General features: G+C 42.4%; 2 protein-coding genes across 3 annotated transcripts in view; both read right to left on the bottom strand.

Moving 5' to 3' along the window:
* znrf1 (zinc and ring finger 1) overlaps window positions 1-9056 on the bottom strand; it is a 64108-nt gene extending 55052 nt beyond the window's left edge. Inside the window, exon 1 of the mRNA XM_080864133.1 lies at window positions 8022-9056. Within this exon, the coding sequence (XP_080720259.1) occupies window positions 8022-8415 (394 nt within the window). The 5' untranslated portion in view covers window positions 8416-9056. The remainder of the gene's footprint in view (window positions 1-8021) is intronic.
* Window positions 9057-11730: 2674 nt separating this feature from the next.
* Window positions 11731-24453, bottom strand: part of ldhd (lactate dehydrogenase D) — a 53891-nt gene continuing 41168 nt past the window's right edge. For both annotated transcript variants that reach the window (XM_080864117.1, XM_080864118.1), the window contains 9 exons: window positions 20909-21050; window positions 20626-20767; window positions 19832-19991; window positions 19551-19750; window positions 17978-18106; window positions 17418-17545; window positions 16427-16517; window positions 15820-15931; window positions 11731-14024 (listed from right to left, as the gene is read on the bottom strand). In XM_080864117.1, coding sequence (XP_080720243.1) covers window positions 13844-14024; window positions 15820-15931; window positions 16427-16517; window positions 17418-17545; window positions 17978-18106; window positions 19551-19750; window positions 19832-19991; window positions 20626-20767; window positions 20909-21050 — 1285 coding nt within the window. In that variant the 3' untranslated portion in view covers window positions 11731-13843. The remainder of the gene's footprint in view (window positions 14025-15819; window positions 15932-16426; window positions 16518-17417; window positions 17546-17977; window positions 18107-19550; window positions 19751-19831; window positions 19992-20625; window positions 20768-20908; window positions 21051-24453) is intronic.

Here is a 24453-nt window from a genome sequence, read left to right as displayed (position 1 = left end):
TCAGACGTGTTACTTCACTGAGAGATTTGCAAATTTTCTTGTACACCTGTGCCTCACCAAACTTCACATAAAGTCTTTGAATTTGCTTTAGGTGGAGACGGTTCTAACCTATCTATGTCAGTCGAGTAGATAAAGACCACCAACATCCTAACAGGGCCACTGAGCCAAAGCCTCATTATCCATTTTCTTCTGCTTATCCAGTTCAGGGATGGGGGTCTAGTTAATTAATTGTATGACTAATTAATTACTGTTATTATTAAAAGATGTTAAGAAATGTTATAACTATCCCCACGCTCCTCCACAAACATCCATCAGTATCAATATTTATAATAGCTGACAAATTCTAATTTAAAAAGTAAGGATTTCATCCGTGCTCTGAGTGTTGACATTGCACGGCTTGTCCACCAGAGGGCACTCTACTTTTTCCTGCTAGCAACAAGAACAACAACCGGAAGCTTTTTATCAGTAGCCTACCTTTTGTGCTCTTAGCTAAATATTAGTAGGCTATATTTTTCTAACTGCATTCTAAACTTTTTTGCACTACACCTAATTCAAGTTCAAAATTCTCCACCAATTTCAGATTCAATATCGGCGTTTATGGATGTCATAACTTGGGTTTTAGTTGTGCTACCGCTATAGTACACAGATGAGAGCAGCATGAGTGTAAAAATGGGGACTGAATAGTTAAACTGTCTTTATTCGTCACAACATTTCCTGCGCTCTCTCTCTGCTGTCCTTCAGTTACATCACGCTGACATCTCACAACAATGAACAGATTTATTCTTTTCTGTCCGTTTCCTTTAATGATTCATTCAGTCTGGTGTGCCTCTCTTCTGGCCTCGCCATTCTGTCACATCTGTCTGTTTTTTTGACATATTAATTACAGACACTCCAGCATTAAAGGAAGGTCTCCAAGTTCAAACCCTTTTCAAACTGTTCGGCCTTTCATGCTTCTCACTGGCAGCAGATGTGGAACGTTGGAAGTAATGAAAGCAATTAAGAACTGAAGAAAGCCTTTTACATACAAGACCAAAGCGAAGCAGAAAAAACACAAGTGTTATGAAACAAGACTGGTTTCTGTTACTTAACTTTTGCAGGCCACATTTTTATGTCCATAAAAAACCGTTTCTGCCTTGGATACGTCGGAGTGAACACAAAATGCATTTTTCCCCAACTTACTTACTTAAATATTAATATTCAAATTGTATCCGTGCTAACTTATGCAACACTTTGCACTTTTCACATGAAAAAAAAAACAAATTATTATCCATTGTTGAACTTTAAATTATTGTAACTGTATTGTACATGCATACATGGCTTAGCATCTTCCTGAAATCCAACCTTAATCAGACTATAAAACATCAAAAAGGTGATCTGTGACATGTTTGAATGACCTAAAATCCAACCCCACAAATATTGATTGAGAAAAGCTGATATTATAAGCACTTTTGAGCTATTTTTAAATATATGAAGCCATTAAACAGCTATCAAAATCTGCTTTGAAGTTTGCAGGATCACTTCTTCTTTAAACATGAAACACTTCATCACGCCGCTTGTTACTGAATATCCAAATACCCGCTGCAGACACAACACAGCAGTTCCTCGCTGTGGGGTCCGACTCGCACAGATGCCCGTTGCCATGTGTTCTGTCAGCAGAGGGCTAGTGAGATGAAGCTGCTGCAAAAACATGAATGAACGTTGTAAAAATCCCCAAATCCAGACTCAAGCAGAAGCCACGTGATGCGGCTCAGCGTGTGGCCTGTTTGACCTCCACCTGCTGGGGACCGAACATGGATGCGAGGATGAAGCAACCTAACGCGATCTTGAGGCAAGACGTGAGGCGAGGTCACATTAAAATGCAATTGCAAAGCTCGTACTGGACTGTGTCATGATAAACATTAGCCTGGATCTCTTAGCATCTGAATAGCTCAGCGCACACACACACACACACTTTTGCGTTATCACTGGCCTTTACTTGAATTTCAAAGACACAATCTGTTCTCCCTTGTGATGATGATTTTGAGGCTGGCGTTGCTCTCCCCCTGCGCTCGCTCTCTACCGTGTTCACAAACACACACCGACCTCCCAAGGGCAAAGGGATGGAGGCACGTGTGGCCTGTCTGATTAACAGACATTTTCCACAGCAGATGTGTTTTCATCGAAGGATAAAACAAGGATTTGTGTATGTAGACGTATAGATACTGTTGGACCCTGTTGTGGAAGTTTTCCATTAAATAAAGCCTGCAGATGAGCGGTGAGCGGTAGCTAAAGTTCTTTAATCCAAACACACAAAGAACAGAAAACCAAGCTTGTGGAGAGCCTACATGACCGCGGGGCAGACGATCAGCAGAGTCTCCCTGAGTCTAACATGGCTCTCAGTTAAATACCTTCTTCAGGAACAAAAGGCAGTACACAGCTGTTTCACACCTTAAGGTTCACACTCCCTTGCTACCTCCCAGAGTCCTCGAAGAGACAAAAGACTCTACCTGTGGAGCTGTCTGCTTCCCCCAACTTCCTTACTGGACCCCCACCATTTGTCTTACTGTGTGAGTGTGAGACATGTTAAAGTCCAGTGGCACCAAGACATCATACAATAAAATAATGTGATTAATACATAAGTAAAAGAAATTCCTATACAATCCTTAGAGGGACAAAGTGAGGATTGCTACTTCAGTCCCAGGTTGATACCAAAGGTAGTAGAGGTGGCGCACAGACATGTTTGTCCTTGTAATAAAAAAGGTGACTTATCTAAGTAGCTAAAAGGACCGAAAGGACATCCCAGCACTGTCGTTGGCTATTTTGTAAAATAATGATGACATCTGCATCTCTGGACATTTGTACAAGGAGCCCAAACTTCAAATGAGCTTCCAAATGTGGTAAAGCAGAGCCCTCATATAAAAAGAGGCAAGTGATTCAAGGAATCTATGGAAGGATTCTTATATTTACATCTGTATTAACCATTAATCCTGTTGCACTGGCACAGGGGCACCGTAGTGTCTTCAAACGTTCTCTTGTACTTCAGCAACGTCTATACAGCAAATCTGACAGCAGATTCATAGAGAGCAACAAACAAATCATAAACTGTCTGTTTTAAAAAGATGGTCAGTCCGTTCTGGCGAACTCGATCGAGCTTTTCCAAGTCGCACCTGTGGCTCTTATGTTTTCGTCTCAGACGCCTAAACAGACCTGATTTGCAGAAGATATTCCTTCAAAGCCCATTTTATTATTGCATCTGTGTAATGCTACAGTTAAGCTTCATAATAAAAAAATTTAAGTAATCCATTTTACCAAGAAATGTGGCATTTCATTCGTTTGAAGTGTGAGTATTTTTATCTGCTCTGGTATTTAAGAGTTTCCCTGTTTTTTTGGAAAAAAAATTTTTTCTAAATCATCGCTGAAGGATCATAAAGTGTGTTTGAAGAAGAACATGTACATGAGCTGATGCTGCACAGAGTTCGACATAACTTGGTGATTTTGTAATGGAGCAAATCAGTCTAACGAGATCAGCCGACAGTCTGCTCTTTGTCTTTAACCCAAACCTGTTAACACCATGAACACCATGAAAACTATATATATATTTCTGCTGCTCCTGCACTGCGTTATTTTTACTTTAAAAATTACTCTTTTGTCCATATTTGTCCACGAAATCAAAACAAAGTAACTCATGTTCTGTCAGAACTGCTACTTTTCTCCTGCATCACAATTTTTTTAATTCAGCTTTATTTATATAGCAGAAAATCACAACAACAGAGTTTGTGAGGTTGATGTCGGTGTGAGAGGAAACTTAGCAAAGCTAACAATGACGTGAAATTTGAGAAAATTGACACAACTAGTTCATTTTAATAACAACTAACTCGATTTAGCGATAGCGCCACAAATAAGTAAAAACCTGTGTCCAAACACAAGGACGGGATGGGCACAGCTTTTTACTTATAAAAACTAGTGCGAGGTAATCGTAGCTTGGATCCATGTGCTTCCCAGACTGTATGTAATACTGTAGAAGCAGCTCTAAACATTTAGAGTGACAGCCTGCAGGAAAAACCCAAAGTTCTACACCACGCTCACAGCTGGGAGCTGCCCCCTGGGGGAGCTGCAGACTTGTTCTGATAACACTTTAAATTAGCATTCCCAGCAGCAATCAGAATCAGAATCAGAATACTTTATTCATCCCAGTCATGTCAATAAATAAATAGTGTATACCATAAACTTTATATTTAAATATTTTCCTTCCTAAATTTGAGCTGTAAAACAGATACAGATACATGAGCAATATGGTGAGCTGATAAAACATGTTTTCCCATCACTATGTTGTAACTGCGCCTCCCTGACAGCAGTTTTTAAATACACACAGAGGCTTGTTAAAATTCAGTTGCATCCGTCTTTTGCCTAGAATACAACAGAAGAAGGACGGGCAGAGCGTTTATCGTGACAGAGAGGATGTTGGGTGAGATGGAGGCAGATGAGCCCAAAGGTGCAGAAACATGAAGACTACAGACACAGCAAACACCGGCCACTAAGAAAAAACACATATTCCACTCCCCAACCAGTTGCCAAGTGGTTGCTGCAAAGAGCGTGCTGCACCGCTGCAACCAATGCATTTGAAAAGGCGGAACTTTTATTTTCAAAAGCAAACTTCTCCGTTTCTGCTTTCACACTTTTAAGAGATTTCAACCTGCTTGACATGTTGTCATTTTCCATACTGACTGCTGCCAACTGCAGCAATCTGCAGGCAGCCTTGTACACCTCTTTAGTACCAAATTAATGGCAGCAACCTCCAGCCATGCACCAACCAGTCACAGCCATTTTTCCCTACAGACCAGCGGCTGCGTGTGAGGCCTTTGATTACAGACAGCAAGGTGAGACGCACTGCTTTGAACATTAAGATTTAATTGTGATGTTTTTGTCACCCTGCTGTTTTCAAAGAAAGAGAATCTGCTAGATGGGGTCGACCTCAGGTAATTAGAGTAATAAATCCTTTACGCTGTCTGATTTCAAGGGCAGTTGTTTTGATTGCTGGAATGGTTCAAGGCTTTTGGTAATAAATGTGCAGAGAAAGGAAGAAAACAAATCATACTGTGCAAAATAATGTTATGTAGTTACACTACTAGGACTATAGTATTATGTAGCATGATGCTACGTGCTAACAGCTTAATTGAACTTTAGGATGTGGTCTGATGAGAGTCCTGATCAGAACGACAGTGTAACGGTTTCCGAGCTGCGTGATTACATAAAGCATCTGTGCACGACGGGAATAAACACAAATTCCCACCTGACAAAAAAGTTCCTGCTAACCTTTGAAAACAAGTTGTGACCAAAGATTTTCAGGTCAATGAATAAATGAGAATAAAAGCTAAAAAAGCAGGCGACAGTGATCTTTTGATCTTGTCTATTAAATACAGACAGTTTCACGCATGGTTTTGGCTGACGGTGAAAAGCTCAGTGACGCTGATCATTTTGAACCGGGATGGACTTTTTCTGACAGATTACGGGCGTTTTCTTGCCGGGGCCCTTTGCGGTGGCACCCCACTGTGCGCTCGCAGTGGAATTAAATGAGGGTCCTGGATTTTCTGACACAGCTCTATTGTGGTTCTAAATGCAGCCAAGAAAAACACCCAGAATAAAACCCAGCCGAGAAAAGTTATAAACCAAAAGCCGTGCTAAAGCGTAGACAGATGAAAAATGGCAAAACTTGCAACAAAAGCAACCAGTTTTTTTATTACAGCATTAAAACGGTGACATTTTGGTCAGAGCTGCCTTCCTCACATGCTAGTTTGCAACCTTCGTGTCACTTTTTCTGCCGTTTTGTAGTTGGAGCTGTTTTCTGACTCGGATAATTTTGCATGTTTCTGCAGCTCTTTGCATCTACCCTGCATCTCTTCAGAGTCACGTTACATTGTGTTATGGAAGTTTGGGATCTGTCTGTAGCTGTCATGCATCTCTTTTTAAATACTCTCCATCTCTCTATCATGATTTCTGCCTTCTCTATGAGCATTTTGTATGTTCAAGGCTTTTTTACATCTCTTTATGGCATTTTTGCATCTCTTTATATTTATTGTCCATATCTTTGTAACTGTTTCTACTTTCTGTATTGATGCTTTGCATCTCTATTTTGAGCTTATTTGTAGCTGTGGGCGTTTTATTTTTCTGTGCATTCGTTTTGTGTCTCTTTGCATATCTTTATGGTTATTTTGCATCTCATTATGGACATCTTATTTCTCTCTGTAGCTATTATGCACAGTCTCTTTATTGACGTTTTGTATTTTTGCATAACTTTATGTTTATGGTTGTTTTGTTTCTCCTTTCTCCAGTGATTTTGCATCTCTTTATGGACACTTTGGACCTCTTTGTGGTTTTTTGTGGTGGACTAATGGACCTATGTTCCCCTTAGCCTTGTGCACAGCAGGCCCTTCAGTAATCCTTCCATTCTTTATTTTAATGGTGAATGTACTGGTGTGAGTCATAAGCTTAACTTGGTGAACTCTACAGAAACCCGATAGATCTGCTGAAAATCAAAGGTTGTTCAGCCGTGACCATGCTTCTGCTTCCTGTCTGTTTAATATTTACATATTTTTGCTCATTTCTCCAGTTTTACACTCCGATCCTCCAACCTGGTTATGAGAGCACATTGGAGTCACCGGACAATGTAGGCCAGGTGCAAACAACATGTATACTGACATCCAACTTGTTATTCTCTTTCCATGAGCCGGTCAGAGCGCTGATAATGAGAGCCTGGGGACCAGGCTGAGGCTGCTTTGTGTAATGGAGAGAAGACAGTGTTTATAAGGTTCCTCAATTACTTATTAAATATTTGAATACACAAAGTTATACTACATCCAAAGATGGATATGTGGCTAAGCGTTGTTTCTGGTGGGTAAGGTTGGCTCCCTAAACCCCCAGACGTTTGCACTTGTATTTAAAAAAGATGACTCAGTTTGTGCAGTTCATACTACTAATCAACTGAAATCACATTTGTTATGTATGGTCATAAATCACGTATAACCAATTTGATTTGGTCATAAACTCAAATGAGTTTGACATGGCAGGTCTACACAGCTTATAATGTTACATGACCAGCTGTAAAATAATAATGATGATAACAATAAATTGTGTTTTAACACCACTGAAAGCGGTGAGATTGGCATTTCTAAGTGCAAATGACCCTCTAAGATTTCAGAAGGATCAGATTTATGTGCCAGCTGATTCTCTTTTCGTCTCTGAAGTGCTGCTGTTCCTTCTAAGCGCCACAGGAAACAGCCAAACTGATATTCACTGTGAGTGTGAGGAGGCGCCCGACATCAGACCTACATATACCTGTGAGTGTGCAGCTGTGTTCAGGCGCACACAGACATATTGTGCAGGGTGGTAAGCCGATGATGAGCATGAACAGCCCTCTCAGCCCTTCCTCCCCCCCATCCATCCTCCCTCCCTCTCTCCCCTATAATCGCTGGGCTAATTCACCCAGCCAGATTTGGCAACAGGCTTATTAGAGTCATTTCACACAACAAGCAATGACCTACGCAGACGGCGCAGCGGTGACTATGTTCTCCCCAAAACATCCGCACACAGAAATGAGCTTTAAACACATTTCATCACCAATGATGAAACATCGACATCTCCAGTTTCTTGCTGAAAAAATTCATCCCAGTGCCCCAGATTTTTTTTCCCTACAGCCAGCGGAGAGAACGTGAAGCACAACATGTTTTCCATACAGGGCAGTCTTATTTTTCTCAGACAAAAGCCTCCTTTCTGCTTGTTTCTGAGTGCGTCCTCGGGCTTAACTTCCCCGTGATTGCGGTGAAATTTATGGGCACCGCATTGGTGTCGTTCAGCAGCCTACCTGCAGGTAAACAAGGTAGGTGTCTGGCAGTAGGAGCAGGTGTCCGTGGGAATGTGTTCGTGCTTTTTTGTGTGATGATTAATCCGTCAGCCGTCCCCCGAATATCTGCTGGTTAACAGTGTGTGTGTGTGTGTGTGTGTGTGTGTGTGTGTGTGTGTGTGTGTGTGTAGCCTGCAGACCTTACCGCTGTGCGCGCTGAACCAGCGGGGTGCGATGTGCAGGGGCAAGGTGTCAGCCAGCGACCCCCGGGACCCCAGATACAGCACCCCGTCCGTGTGGTGCCCTCCGCCCCCAGTGTCCTGGTAGCCGGTCCCGTGAGGGGCCGCGGTAGTGCCCCCTGACCCCCCTCCGGCTCGATCCGAGTCCGTTCCTCTTGGGGTGTAGAAGCCGAAGGGCACGGCGGGACTGTGTTCGATGCCCATCCCAGCCACGGAGCTCACCGAGCGGCTCCGCAGGCCCATGGTGCCGCTCGGCCGGTAGTGACCAAAGTGGGCCGAGGGTGGCACCGCGCTGTCATCCGTAGAGACACCGGGAAAAGCACCCCGGGGCCGCCCCGCCGTGCTCTGCTTTCCCCCCATCCAAAGCGGGGAGAGGAGTGGGTGGGGGTTCTGGGTGGGTACAGGAGGGGGCTCGGCTCGATCCGCAGAGGGCAGGCTGTGCCCCCCTCCCCTCGCTCCTGTCTGTCTGTCGGCCTGCCTGCCTGCCTATCCGTCCGTGTGTGTCGGCAGGCTCGTCAGCTCTGACTCTCCGCAGACGCAACAGCCCGTTTCCCTGCTGAGCGGAACATGAGCCAGCCCTGACGTCTGGATTCACCTCACCCGCACACACCACCGGGAGGAACGAGCGGAGAGCGTTTGACTGACGCCGAAATCCGCGCTCCGCGAACAGATGCGCGCGCTGCGCTGCTGCCCTGCTGTCCCGGCTGGTTAACGCGGCTGTCTCATCGCAGGCGGCCGGCCCGGATCACAGCAGCGCCGCAGTGTTCCCTCCGCTGCTCTGCCCTCATCTGATCTCAGACATCGTGACAACTGTTGCTGTCTGTCTGACCGCCAGCAAAACGACGGTCTGTCTCTGACACACACACGCGCGCACACACACAAATAAATGACGTCGTCCGTCCGGTCTGGTGGGCTCGCTTTTTTTCCCACCCCCCGGAGATCGGGGTCACAGTGAAGCCGCTCCCCTGCGCTCAGATCGGCGCTACGCTCCTCTCCGCTCCGCCTCAGCCGCTGCTGCTGCTGCTGGCCAGACAATGGACGCGCTTAGTGCGCAGGCTCGGATCATAAATACAGACAGTATGGGAGACAGATGCACGCCGTTTCTAATTCCCCGACATGGGATTGGCCTGTTTTTCTTTCTTTTTTTTCACATGTTGGATTATGGGGCATTTTAGGACAGGACAGGTGTGACGGCGGTGGAGGGGGAACGCACCAGGTAGCCGAAAGAAAAAGCAAACAAACAAAGGAAACAAAAGAACTGACATAAAAATACACAAAGACAGAATAATTTTAAACTGCTCTGATCGCTCGTTAGTTATCGTCCAGTATCTGTCCTGTCACAGATATATCGGCTCTAGCTATGAAGTTTCTACATTATCAGACAGTCACTTTATGGTTATCGTGGTATCGTGCTGGATTTTGGACGAATTGAGGAATAACTATCTATATGAGAAATTAAAAAAATGTCACGAAACAGTCTGAAAATGATTTGAAAATCCAGTCAAGTCTTTAAGTTCTGATGATTTTCATGGTGGGCTGACCTCCAGAATAAAGTCCGTACAGCAGCATTAATATGTTTAATTCCACTGACATCCTTTCAGTTCACCTTTGCAAGGTAAAAGATGCAGCAGGATGTGGACCGAACCACTTTGAGGTTTATGAAGGGGAGTCCTTGTTTGTTAAAACTTTGAACTCTATTGTTTTTACAACTCCAGAGCTGTATATCATATTTTTGTGTTCACCATTATAAAACTATGGTTTACAATGATGCACTGACGAGGAAAGCACTGTATATAAACAGTCACAGGTCTTAAAGAGTCTGGATTAAAACATTCTGGGAATATATCTGAATGGTTGGTGAATCCCCTCTCAGATTAAATTCTTAATTAAAACATTAATTAACCCCTTTTCTTCTGCATCGTCGATGCTCCTCTGCTGCTGCCCCACAAGGTCAGGCCTTAAGTCTTTAGTCCTGCAGACTGATGTCATTACCAGGCTATTCACAGATTTTGCCACCATCCTGTATGCTAAGTTATTGGGATCACTGGTGACCATGTTTGGTTTGGGATTAGGCCTGCTCCGTTTAATCCTGCATGTGTGTGTCTGTGTGTGTAATTAGGCTGGTTATATTCTCCTTGGCTCTTTGTTCTTCCACAGTAAAACAAAGTCAGACTCGTGCAGCCTTCTTGGGTTTACTACCCAATAAGGTAAACTATTGTTGAGTACTTACAGTACAGTAGGTGTTAATCTATCCCGCTATAATGACAGCAAGCCTATAAATGGATCCCTCTCTGCTCCACAGGCATGTAAACACACACAAAGCCAGACACACACAATCAGCTCCAGCTGATTTAAAGCACCGCTGCAAAATAGTGGAATAAGGGATAAAAACAAAAATACAGCTTAAAGTAAAAAATCCCTGAAATGAGGGGCAAAGGTCAAAATACAGGCCACATTATTAAATCAGGCTAATGAATACATTGTTAAAGAAACAGTGGTAATGTACAGCTCCATGGTTAGCTACTATTAATAAATAATTATCTAAAGGCACCAAGTTATGATGACATATTGTGACTATTCTAGATAAAGGAATAATATAGACTACAATAGCCCTTTATTGTCATTGTACATGTACAACACAAACTGTGAGGGCTCCTCATGAACTCACAATAATTAAAAAAAACTGGGTAGAAGGAGTTGGGGGTAATATTTCGAGAAAAATGTTTTTTAGGGCTTAAAGTCATACATTTATAATAAAACACTGAGAAATCTTAGAGGAAGATTAAAAACCTGAATATTCTATAAGATTACAAAGGCTGCTGTCCAGACCCTGCAAATTCAAGGAATATGGGAACCAGAACAACATACAGAAATAATAAATATAAATGTAAAATTTATTTTCTTCCAAAGAAAATAAAGATTTTTATTTATTTATTTTATTAATTTCAGAATAGCCCCACGTCTCATCCCATTACAGCTGCTGTGATAGGCTCTAATGCAGTACTAAGAAGTAATAAATAAGCAAATATGGATTCAATTAGTCAGTTAGACATGAAATATTTAATTCACTTGTAGTTTTGATTTTCAGTATTAATGCTCATAAAGGTAATGGATGAACGCTTAAAACAGTTATGATGACAGCATTCAAAATGTAAAAACAGTTAAGTAAATGTAAAGTATATAATAACAAAGCAAAAAAATGAGCCATGTTAGATAAATATAAAACACTGAAACATGAGCAGTGTGTTGGTGATTATACTAATATGACAGGTCTGGATAAAAGGCCCAAAATGAGTAGAAATCACTGGTGTAGAGGTTTAACATGAGATCTTAGTAACACTGATAACAGACAACATCACACACAGAATGCAAAATGAATAAAAGAAACAAGGTTTGCTACACAGTCTCCACACAGGAAAAATTAGAAGAGGAAAAACTGCTTTTTGACACAGAGGATAAGAAATCAACTTGTTAGTAAAACTAAAATGCTTCCCTTGCTTCTCATGCTCTCTCTCTCTCTCTCTCTCTCTCTCTCTCTCACACACACACACACACACACACACACACACACACACACACACACACACACACACACACACACACACACACACACACACTGCACCAGTATAATAAAAAAATCAAGCTCACAAAAACACAGTGTAAGCAGGTTCTCAGCCAGTTTTCTTTTTAATAGTTCCAGCGAATCCATAACCAAGAAAATTTTAGTGCCACCTTTTAACAAGTTGCCCATATACATTTAATACATTTATAAAGGAAACGTGACTTCTAACTTTATTTAATGTTAACAAATTTGACATGTTTGGTCCGCAGCTGTGAAGAATCTGAGTCAAAAATCTGTTTATTAAAGTATAACTAAACATTAACTCTCAATGAGTGGATTACCAAAAATACCCTAATGAAGTAAAGGATTCATTAACACCCTTAATAACATTCTCAACATATCATCATTAGTTAGTTTAGTCATAAAAGGCCACTTAACAGAGGTGGTGAAAACTGGATTACCAGCCCATTTCTGCTATATTTGTATATTTTTTTCAGGTAAAATGGGGAGAAAATAGCGTTTTTCTTTTGCATGTGTGGATTTTTTTCAAACCCACATGAAATATAACTTTAGAATGTATATTGCACTTATTTATTTTCTTCTTTTGTCTTTTTAAATGAATGCATGGTCTCTTTGTGATCATTTTGTGGTTGTTATTAATTATAAGTTTCAATGCATCTTTTTTAAAGGCCTCCTGAACCATCGTCAAGGATTTCACGGAAAACAAATATGACTTATTAGAAAGGCTGCAGGAAATAGTCACTGAACTGTAGACTGCTTAAACAGCTATGCAAATCAATAAGAATAAAATAAACAGAACTCAGAGTGAGCTATAACAAAGTCACGCAGTGTTTTTATTTAAAAGGAGATTTGATTGTAGCTCAGTGGCTGTGCGAGTGTGTTAGTGCTCTTCACGTCTTTCTTAATGTTCAGTTAGTGGCTGCAAGCTGGGAAAACAATAGTTACAAAGCTGCCGAGGCAGAAATGAGCATTATATTTTGATCTTCTGGCTGACACGCTGCAGGTTTGTCTCTCAAGGATGCACCACTGACACCGTGTGGTGGTGTAGAGCGTTGCTTCATCACAGACAGAAGGAAGAAATCCAGGTACAAAGACGCCTGAAGGTTCATTTGGCTCTGATAATTTTCTTGTTTAATGGTTTGTGACATAAAACGCAGTGAATCCAAATGATGGCAACTTAAATTACTTGAAGTTTGCTCGCTTCCTTGAAAGCTGCCTCCATTCCGGTTAGCGGACAGTGAAATGAATTTAACATGCTGAAAAGCTAACATGTTTGCTTTTCTCACTTTTATGTAGCTTCTTAACAATAGCCAACTTTGTAGCGCTCAAATGCAGCGCTCCAAATTATTAGAAGTTACTGTACTTTTGTCATTAATGACCTCCTGACAACCTATATCAGGGAGGTCAAAGATAAGGCCTGGGGCCTAGAATCAGGTCGTCAAAGATGGATCTGTCCCACTGTATAGCTTTGAAAAATGTGAAAGAGGGCAAAGATTTTGGACTTTTAAATATATCTTAACAGGTTTTTCAGCTTTTCCTGCTGATGCAGACCTCACCCATGGACATTCATCCTACATTACATTCTGTGAATTAACAAAAACTTTCAGTTTCTTTATGTAGGTCATCATGGTCAAGGATTTCACTGAAACCATTGCATACTGTGATTTATTTAAAGTATACAACATATAGTCGCTGAATTCTAGATACTCTTTAAACAGCTATGCAAATCAATAGAATAATGGAGTCCTGTGTCAAAATGCTCATCTGCAGTTAGGTAAAGTGTTTACAAAAGCAAAAGCATAATAAACTGTAGTGTCTACTTTCAATGAAATGTATTCAGCAGGCAATAAACAGGTTGAACAGCACTTGGAGTGAGTCCACATATTAGACATTAATTTTAATGACACAAAAAGAAAGGATCTGTGGAAGATAATCTTTACATAATGCTGGTCTGCAACAACAGACCAGGTCTTCCTTAAAAACTCAAATTTGGAGTTAGCAAAAAGGATTCTATTAACACTCATCATTTTCCAAGAGTCAGGTTTTCTGGTGCATGTAGGAACATTCGTGAGAAATCCCACAAAACACGTATAGCTTTCTTGATTTAACTGAATTTGCAAATCACTGCTTCAATGATTTCATATGTTTGCTTGTGCTCCTTTAACAGAGGTGCGTCCACAAACTTCACTCAGATGGACACGCTGCTCATGGCTCTTCTCGCTGCAGGATTTTCCCAGGATTCATCAGGTTGTTTGGGTCGAGGGCGTCCTTGAGACTCTGCATGACCTGGATGCCCACAGGCCCCATCTCCTCGCACAGCAGCGCCCTTTTTCCTAAACCCACTCCATGCTCCCCTGTACACGTACCATCCATGGCCAAGGCTCGCCTGCAAGAAGCAAATACATTTTTTAGGAGCAAAAAGTTTGAAAGTTTTCTGAAACCTTTACAAATGTTTCAAAATGTTTCACTTTCTATCCACAAACATTCATATGAAAGTAATCGCTGTGAGCCAGAAGCTCAGGCTTCAGGCTGTGTTTTCTTGGCTCTATATGACGCAATACAGAGTGTATATTTTTAATATGGCCAATTCATGGTCCACAGCACAGAAGCCCCACCCACCTGCTGTTGGAAAAGGGGCAGCCAATCAGAAGAAAGATGGCTTAAAAGGAGAAGGACGGGAGTTAGAGTTGTTTCGTGCATTGGAGTCTCCGCTGCCTTCACTCAGGTCTAATTCAGGTGAGCTGTGGCTTTCTTCCATCTAATCCTCTATGCCATTACCCTCTGTGGTCTGAGCCTGACCCTGGCATAGCTGGTGGTGTTTAAAGTCTTTGAAAACAGATTTTGAGAAGATTGTATTGGTACATAACTAAACCCCTCCATCTATAGAAAGACAGCCCACAAGTCTTTGCAAGTCCCAAGACTTAAACGTTTGGCCCTCTGGAATCAATATTAACCGAGAGAGATGGGCGAGAGCGCGATTCCAACGGGGAGGAATTTGTTTGAAGATAAGCAAGCGGAGTAAGGAGGATTACGGCGAGTGTGGGGAGGATTAGGGTGAAGAGAAACGTGTTGAAGAGAGACTGACAATGAAGGTAATAACAAGGAAAGTTGCTAAAATGGAGCAGTGAGGCCAGGCTGCCTGACAGGTACATGAGGCATACGCGTTCAACCAATAAGACTTAAAAAAAAGGAGATTACTGTTAGTAAGAACATCTGGTATTCAGTAACAATGTGTGTCTGCTTGATGGGATCTGAAGGAAGTATAAATAAAACATTACAGCAGCTGTCAGGTGGTTCGAGGCTCCTGTCTATGTCTTTTGCTAGTACAATAAATGTTTTTTAATGGTAATTTTAGTGTTACCATGTAGCTGATTACTACTGTATGCGATAATAACCTTTTCAGAGGAGTGTTCGTTCAGATACACGTTAAAAACAGTCAAGATTACTCTGTAATCATTTTATCACTTTGATCATGTTAACGACATCTGCGAGCTCAGTCACGGGGGTGGGCGGAGCTTTAAAGTCTCTCCTCGAGCTGCACAGAATGCAGGGCTGGTTTCTACTTGAAGCTGGTCCATGTGGGCATGAACTGTATGTGCTGTGTGGGAGAGTCCACATAGGAAGCAATGCACAACGATACCAGAGGCCATATTAGATAGCCAACAACATTCAAAAACAAAATACTGGCAATGAGAACTGCACACATTACAAGATAAACTTTTATTAACTTCAAGGCAAGCGCCTGACGCAACTACCAGTGGGGGCGTGGGACAACTTTGACTAAAACATGAGAGGGTAGACAACATATGTCAGGCTAGTGACCAACTGTCAGCTTCAAAGCAGCGTGTCCAGTGCGAGTCGCCTCAAATGGATGCAGCTTAACTTCCTGGACAACTGTATTACCCATCAGATATGTCCATACAGGGACTCCAGTTAGAGTGAGGTCTGCTTACTGTAGGTTTGTCATAATAAAAATGACAAACTAGAATAAAATGTCTGCTGATTAAACACTGTACATTTATTTGTATGAATGAGTCACAGATATGAACTGTGTCCTCACATCCTGTTGTTGTCAACCCTGAAGCAGTGAACGGCTCGATGGATGGCGACAATCTTCCAGAAAAAGAAGTGAAATCCTGATTGGTAGAAGATTTGTGAGTGAGTGCGAGGTGACACCATACCTAGCCAGTCTCTCAGTGAACAGGTGGACTCTGTGCATCTCCTCGGGGTCGTTTGGATCCACCACCATCAGACAGTGGAAATTCCCATCGCCCACGTGGCCTGCTATGGGACCTGAGGGCAGAAGCCATCCACATTCAATACAGTGCCAAAAAACATCAGCTTTTTACATCACTTTCTTCTTCTGTGCTCTTGTGATGATACACCAGAATGACCCCTACATCCTGGAGCTTAACAAGAGTTCCTGTATTTAAAAGTTGTAGTATTAGGAGTTAAGTCTCATTCATTGATCCCTTAGACCTCAAAGTGCTTCCTTCAGTTAAAATATGCACCTCAATCTACACGTTTTAATCAACCTTCCTGCAGCTTCTCTACTCCACCACACGGGTCAGCTGACCAGCTACCAGAAAGCTCACTCAAACTGGTTCACTGAAATCCCAAAAAGAAAGAAATTATTTTCTTTTCATAAATTTCTATTATTTTTTTTCTAACATTAAAGATGAATGCTTTGAGGAATAAGAGAGATTCAAGTGCCTTGAATGAACAACATGGTGTAAAATTCAGCTGTGGGTGCGCTTTCAGCGTGAAGTCAAGTGGATGTGTGCTCACCTGTAAGTCTGTTCTCAATCAGGTCCTCCTTTGTCTCCACAATAATTTGAGGCAGTCGAGACAGAGGAACACACACATCTGTAGAGTAGGCCTACACACACACACACACACACACACACACACACACACACACACACACACACACACACACACACACACAGGGAAGATAAGGTCACGATATTGGAAAGGCATCAAGCAGGTGTCTTGTGCAATCTTCAGGATTTAAAACGTTAATAAAGTGAGACATAAAAGTGCCTCCGAGCAGTGACTGTGTTTGTGTAGCACAGCGCTGTCACACAAAGCCTCACTATTAAAAGGCAACATATCCAACAACCTCAACTCGAATGGTACTGAGTTTTCACACAGCAGTGATAAGTTATAATAATATCACACTGCAGGCTGTGTGTAATCCCTTTGGAGCAATATTACATCTGCCCAACACGAGAGCCCTCTCACGCTGTAATACACCTTCTTCTTTTTACCTTCCTTAGTGTCAGTGCCGAGGAAAGGTGTTTTAGTGTACAGTTAGCTCCATAAATGTTTGGACGCTTACACTCTTTTCTGTCACAGTGGGTTTTAAATCAAACTGTCAAAATATGATTAAACCTCTTTATTCCACAAACGAGGTGAAACAGCACAGGAGGAGAGAAACAAGGCACAGCACAGACTGTCACACATTTTTTTTCCCTTTTCCATAGTTTATTAGGGGCGGGACCCTCTAACCTCAAGATACCAAGCAAACAAAACACAAACAAGAACTGCAGTAGCCAATAAGATACGACCACGCACTGTTTAGTTCACTGCTCAAAAATTAAAGGAACACTTTGAGGCCTCAATGGAAAAAAATCGTGCTGGATGTCTATAATGATATGGACTGGGTAATGTGTTAGGAAAGAAAGGATGCCACATTGTTTGATGGAAATGAAAATAATCGACCTACAGAGAAAATCATGCTCGAAGTCCGGTCTCTGAAGCAGGTGACTTTGTTTACCTTGCAGCCCGGTCTGAGAGCCAGAGCAGCGTACCAGGCATCATGACGAGCTTTCCACAACCGATTCCGTGTTTCCGTATCTCGAGCCCACTGAAAGTCTGACCCTCCGTTACTCTGAGTGATGTCCTCTGTAGAAACACACACACTGACCTTCAATGGGAGTTTGCTTGCTTTCAATAAATCACATTACATCCAAACTTTAACCAAAGAGAGAAAATCTGCTCCCACTTCCACAACACTACTGTTATGTGACTGTTAAGCAGTTTTCAGAAGCACTGTCCTGAGATCCAGTGGATGGACCAACCAGTTTACAAATAATAATAAGCTTTGTTGGACACATCCCCTCACAGACAAATATTTGTGACTACTGTTAACATCTACGACAGTCTACAACAAAACCGAGGACCCTGAAATGTTTACAAATGGTTCACTGACTTCATGACTCTTTACTTTTCATATCCTGGCCATATCTGGGAAACTAACACTAAAGCTCAATATCTTTCAGAAACTGCTTTATCTAATGGGAGAACATCTGGTCTGATATCAGCAAACACACACACCGGCTGTTTTGACCTGTTCCTCGAGGCTTTGTTCTGAGCCGTGGAACTCCAGGAACAGAGTTGGGGTCACGGGGTAGGACAGAGAGCTGAACCTGTTGCACGCATCAATCATCACATCATCCAGAAACTCTGGATCACACACACACACACACACAGGACAAACACACGATTAAAGGAAATGTAGGTAAGATGATCTAAAGTCATTCACTTGCATCATTGCTGCGTAGGTTCCAGCTGTCAATAATTGGTATTGATCTCATTTTCATCTCTAGTTTGAGGATAAATTCTTCCCTCCTGGATTCTATACGGTTTTTAAGTGATGCTGTATGAACCCTGCCTCCAGGTCCTAAACTACTCTGCGTTTATTAAGGCTGCTGTGTTTTAACATGCTTTAATGTTTTGTATCTTGTTCTATTTAATCTGACCAAGCCTCTAAAAACAGTCAGTGATCACTGTCGGCCTCTCTCGGGTTTTATTACCACTATACATTTTAAAGCTCAGTTTTTAAAACCTTACAATGCAACTACAGCCCAGCCCATGCAGCAGTATATGAATGACTAACCTCGTATTGTGGATGGATTATCTCTATTGTTCTCCTGACTGAAGTTCGGTCCGTTTACAGCATCCTGCCATGCGATTGCATTTGTCCCTAATCATTGGGAACCCTCACGTTAACGAGTGGAAAAAAGTTAGCGTTCATCCTCCAGCATTACTGTGTTTATATTATGCTAACATAGCTGTGTCACTAGCAGTCACGTAGCACAACATTATATACCAGCTAGTCCAACTTCAGTAACCCTACAAACGTCACTGCTGTTTAGTTTTCTGTCTTCATTTATGTTGGAAGTGATAGCAGAGCTGTACGTTTGAATTTTTCAGAAATCTCTCAGTCAGAACATAGTATATTATGTTTAGATGGAAAGTAGTGAGCTAACTCCCTGCTAACTTTGAACTCCGTTAAACTTCATAAATCCTGTTTTCATGGATGGCTGGATGTTAAACCTAATTGTTACACACTGATCACTTTATTAAAGTTTGTAACTCTCAGTGACGCCGCAGTGTTTGTTTGACTTTGGGACCTGAAGCAGAGTTTGGACCCCGAGGTCAGACCGTTTTACCACTACCACTGCAAAAATCGCGTTTCTGAAAAGAGCAATAAAGTTTTGTCTCTTCCTCATTATGTCTATAAATCTTTATGTGTCTGTTTTCTCCACGACTGAGGCTTACGCTAAGAAAGGAAACAATGCGTTTACAGTGAAGATGATGATGGGAATAATAGAATTGAGAGAAACACATAAATAAGGAATATTTAAGTGATCAGTTATGTTTTCACCATTTTCACCTTTAAACAGTATTTCGAACTTTCTACATTAGAGTACTGGATCCTCAACGTTTGATACACGGACCTTATTCTGTGAAACTTTGGCAATGTTTGAAATGTTTGTTTTTGAGTGCATTTTGCTAACATCATTTTATTTAACAGTTCAAAATAATCCAGAATTATCCCTTAACATTGAGCCCTCTGAATCACAGTGTGCCGTTATTTTGCATTATTTCCAAGTTTCCTGCTCACCGATGCGAGCGATGGGTACTCCAGCTTGTAGCGTCTGCACTGTGCTGTCTACAGCAGCCTGGACAGAAGGAAATGAGCAGACCGCTGACACCATGGCCTCTGGGATGCCATAGAGGTGTAATGTGGTCTTAGTGATGATCCCCAGGGTCCCCTCTGAGCCTACAAACAGGTTTGTCAAGTTATAGCCAGCTGACGTCTTCCTGAGGAGAGAAACCAAGACAGAAGCAAAGGTAAGAGGCTTTCAAGATCATAACGATACATCACATTTGCCTGGTGAGTACCTGGGACGGCGGCCCTTCCCGGCAGTGTGTACGACGCTCCCATCAGCCAACACTACCTCCAGGTTTATAACATTTTCCCTCATAGTCCCATAACGCACTGCATTAGTACCTGATGCACTGGTGGCAGCCATACCACACAGAGATGCATCAGCTCCAGGATCTGAGACAAAGCACATAACCAGGGTTGGGTCAATTATTAAAAAAGGACACATCTGTAATCTGACAGTAACTTTGTATAACCCAGATATTTACAACTTGGGACAACCGCAGTGACCACTTGTGAATAAGAGGGCAGCTGTCATGAACTTTAATATTTTAACATGCTAACTGAGGCCTGTAGCACATGCTCACAGTTGCTGATGATCAGTTAATGATCTGGCTGCTACCTACTCTCTTGTACTTGTTTACAGAGAAGCAAAGATTCCTGTGCATGTGAAAAAACCCTAAAAACATCCTGCATTGAAGTATTATTTAGGTATTCTTCATCATTCCTTTTAACACTACCATCATAGTTGGGGGTTTTATCATCACATTATATTATTATATTATATAATATCAATATATTTTTTAACAAATCAGCATCAACATCATACAACATCACTAATTCTGTGCAGTAGTTTTTCTTTCATCTTTTGGTACAACTTGTGCTGACAGGCCAAGATAACTAGCAGCTGTTCTCTTGGTGCTATGACGGTCACAAAGACCCCGACCACCGCCCCTAAACTGAACACTCATGTCAAAAGTGTTGACTTAATGCTTAATCTGTGTGAATCCCTGTGAACATCCTGACTGACCAACAGGAAACCAGAGGCCTGTGTCTCGCAGGTATGCATTGAGAGTCTTTCGAGTCACACCAGGCTCCACCGTCACATCAAAGTCCTCTGGGTGGAGATCCAGAACCTGTTCCATGTTCCTTAAGCTGAAGCACACTCCCCCCTGAAGGATGATGACACAAACAAACACAGGAAATAAGACTTATGACAGTTATCACCAAGATGACATCCTGCTGGTTATTGTTGTTACTAAAGATGTTAACTGTTCTAAGTGGGAGAAAGTATGACCACACAAATATCTCACCTTCATAGCTCCAACCCCTCCCTCCAAGCCAGTCCCAGTGCCAAAAGGGATGATGGGAAGGCGGTGCTTGTGGCAGACCTTTGCCAAGGCACTGACCTCCTCCACACAACGTGGAAACACCACCACATCTGGAGGACGGCATCTGCACAAAAATAATGCAATGCTGTCACATTCTGTTTTTTCTACTTCTCCAAAGAACCACACCCATTCTTCCCACTGCTCCCAGCAGCTGAGCCAGAAACCACAGCTCACCACACACGTTTTTGCCTCAGGTTGTGTCTCCCTGTAAGAGTGTGTTAGATGTTCAGGCTAACGCATCAGGTGTTTCGTTGTTGTTCTCCAATAAAAGTGTATGAATCTACATGTTCTCGTGCTATAATCAGTACAGTACAGATCAGCTCACTCCTCGCACCTTTGCAAATGTGCTGAGGCAGCATTTAGCTGCAGAGGTCGCTTTGCTCACCGCCATGCTGTCATCACACAGATGCAGCCATTTATACCTGCCACTAAGGCGCTGCAGTATTCTACCAAACCAAAGGGGTCGCTACTCAGACAATATTGTGGCATGTGTGCTGATAAGGAGGGGAAAGAGACAAAACCAGAAGCCAGTACTTTGTCAAGGTTTTTGCAAAGTTCTTTCCACAAGCTCAAGTTTTTAAACAGTTGCAAAAGTTGCATGACCAACTGACACGCCACAAAGATTGCGTCGCGTGACACAGGATGTGCGGTCAAAACCGTCATCAGACACAACCGACATGTTGGCCTTAGCTCAGAGAGAGGGGCCTCGACAACTTAGCCTCTCCAGATTATTGGGTACTACATGCTTTATATAATATAACACAAAGCAGGAGAAAAACTAGAGTTGCATTGGCCGGGAATCGAACCCGGGCCTCCCGCGTGGCAGGCGAGAATTCTACCACTGAACCACCAATGCTTGCTGCAGCAACTTTTGCACGGAAGACAGTGGGTGAGCCGGCTGACACACGTGTATTTCACATTGTTCAAGCATTCTCTGTATTTCAGGATTATGAGACTAAGTGTGACTATGACTGTGAAACTAAAACTGGGGAACAGCTGACATTTTAGTGATGTTAGAGGCTAGACAAAGACCTGCTCAGATAACCCTTAAAAGGACTGCTGAGACCCAGTGATCCTGGTCTGTTATACCCCATGGTTACAATAAAGCCATGTTTGCCATCGTACATGGAAAAACTTCCACATCAAGTATATTTGTTCTATCGCTCACCGTTATTTGCTTACTGTAGGAACTTCTGCAGGGAAAATAGACAGTGGCCCCTCTGGCCAGTTGCACATGCAAGTATATAGATTAAGGTCTTCTTTCTTGAAACACTTCATTTTAACACTAGGGACACAACATCTGTCAATGTTTGTTTTTTGGCTAACAGAGAAGCAGTTTTAGAGTGGTGCATTCTATAACAGATTTACACATATATAGCGGAAAAATAAGAACTGCATTGGCCGGGAATCGAACCCGGGCCTCCCGCGTGGCAGGCGAGAATTCTACCACTGAACCACCAATGCTTGCTGCTGTGACTTTTGCACAGGAAATGGAGGGCTTTCTGGGCCAGTCGGCATGTACGAAGCAAACTTCCAGTGCATTTAACACCATCAGGCTAATCCTACTGGGTGATAAGCTGATTTTTGCATAGAAAACAGGAGACGGCCCCACCAGCCAGTAGCACATTTAGCATTGTTGTCAGCCCTGTGTCTACTACACAAAATCAATTAACTAAACAGATTCAGTGTTTGTCGTCACAATACAATTTCCAAGTTACTGAATATCACACACAGCTTGGGCTCTAGAACTAATTTCGTGGAGAGTAGCTGGACTTTATTTCTCTCCAGAGTTACCCTAGGTAAGAGACGACAGGCAGCGGTGTGTATAATTGTTTCCACCTGGTTCACTGACTGTACATTAGGGTTTTCCCAATGGGTCATATTATTTGTGCGACAAACCACAGCTCAGTGTAGCCAGCCTACTTGGAGTTTCTCGATGTAAGTTAAAACCAACGATTACTTGGATCCTACTTCAATGGGGAATAGTTGCAGGAACTTTTGCACAGAAGACAGACAGTGGTCCCTCTGGCCAGTTATTCACATAAGAATATAGTGTTATGGCCCTTGCAGGGGCTCCTGTCCAACTGACCTTGTGTGGGTGTGTCTTTCTTTCTTTCTTACAGTTATATTGGCGGTTGGCAAACAAGTGAAAGGTGCATTACCGCCACCAACTGGTATGGAGTATGGTCTGGAACGACGTGTAGGTGTGTCCTGCCATCTCTCCTGCCTTAGGTGCTACCTAAGCTGACTCTAATTAGCAATTAAGTGTACTTAAGGCGAGCTCTAGTGCCACATTAAGTGGCTTTATTGTCATTTTAACTATGAGCAGTCGTGCAGTACACAGTGAAATGCGACATCGGTCCTCCAAGACCATGGTGCTACATATAACAGGCTATCAACAAAGGACTACATAAAGTGTAAGTGTGCAAAAAACGAAACAGCACAACACCAGACAGAACAGAATAACGCCGACACTAGACAGTGCAATAGAAAAGTGCAACAACAACAGTGGGTTGTGATAAAAGTGACTTGACGTGTGTGTGTGTGTGTGTGTGTGTGTGTGTGTGTGTGTGTGTGTGTGTGTGTGTGTGTGTGTGTGTCAGTCCAGTCACTGATCTGTTTAGGAGTTTGACGGCTTGGGGGAAGAAACCGTTTTGCTGTCTGGCAGTGAGGGCCCTACTGCTCCGGTACCTCTTGCCAGAAGGTTGAAGATTGTATGTTAGGGGTGTGTGGGGTCCTCCACAATGCTGGTGGTTTTGCATATGCAGCGGGTGCCAGAGAGCCTCGTTGGTTTTTGTAGCTAGTGAGCTGTGCGTATGGTGACTGGTTTCCCCTGCTCTGTGGAGAGGACTGTTTTGGTGACTAACCCTTTTTTTTTTTTTTTTTTTTTTTTTTTTTCCTTTGACTCACTGTTCAGTTTATTGACCAACATCTGGGTTTTGTTGTTTTCCTTCTCTAAAAGGTGATAGCGGCTTGCCTCTTTTTCAGTTTAATTTCACCATTTGCCTCCCTGTCTCCTTTTTTTCAATTTGGACACCTTTTGTTACTTCCCCATCATCCCCTGGACCTTTTAGGGTAATGTTACAATAGGTTTACACTTCATTTTAACCCCTAGGTAGCACAACATCTGTCAATGTTTGATTTCTGACTAAGAGAGAAGCAGTTTTAAAGGTGTGCATTTTATAGATTCAGATTTAAAAATATATAGATGGAGGGAAGAAAAGTAAGCCCTGCATTGGCCGGGAATCGAACCCAGGCCTCCCACGTGGCAGACGAGAATTCTACCACTGAACCACCAATGCTTGCTGCAGCAACTTTTGCACAGAAAAGAGAGGACGGCCCACAGTCCAGTAGAACGTTGTTTAGGGTTTTCTCTAAGTGTTGGGAACTGTATGTGAAGAGCAAGGGTGGATCTGAATGTGAAACTGAAATTGGCTAACAACACAGTCAGTCACAAGACAATGAAC

Source organism: Rhamphochromis sp. 'chilingali', assembly GCF_963969265.1.
Source record: "Rhamphochromis sp. 'chilingali' genome assembly, chromosome: 2".
Classification (NCBI taxonomy): domain Eukaryota; kingdom Metazoa; phylum Chordata; class Actinopteri; order Cichliformes; family Cichlidae; genus Rhamphochromis; species Rhamphochromis sp. 'chilingali'.
This window is presented reverse-complemented; position numbering and strand designations above follow the sequence as displayed.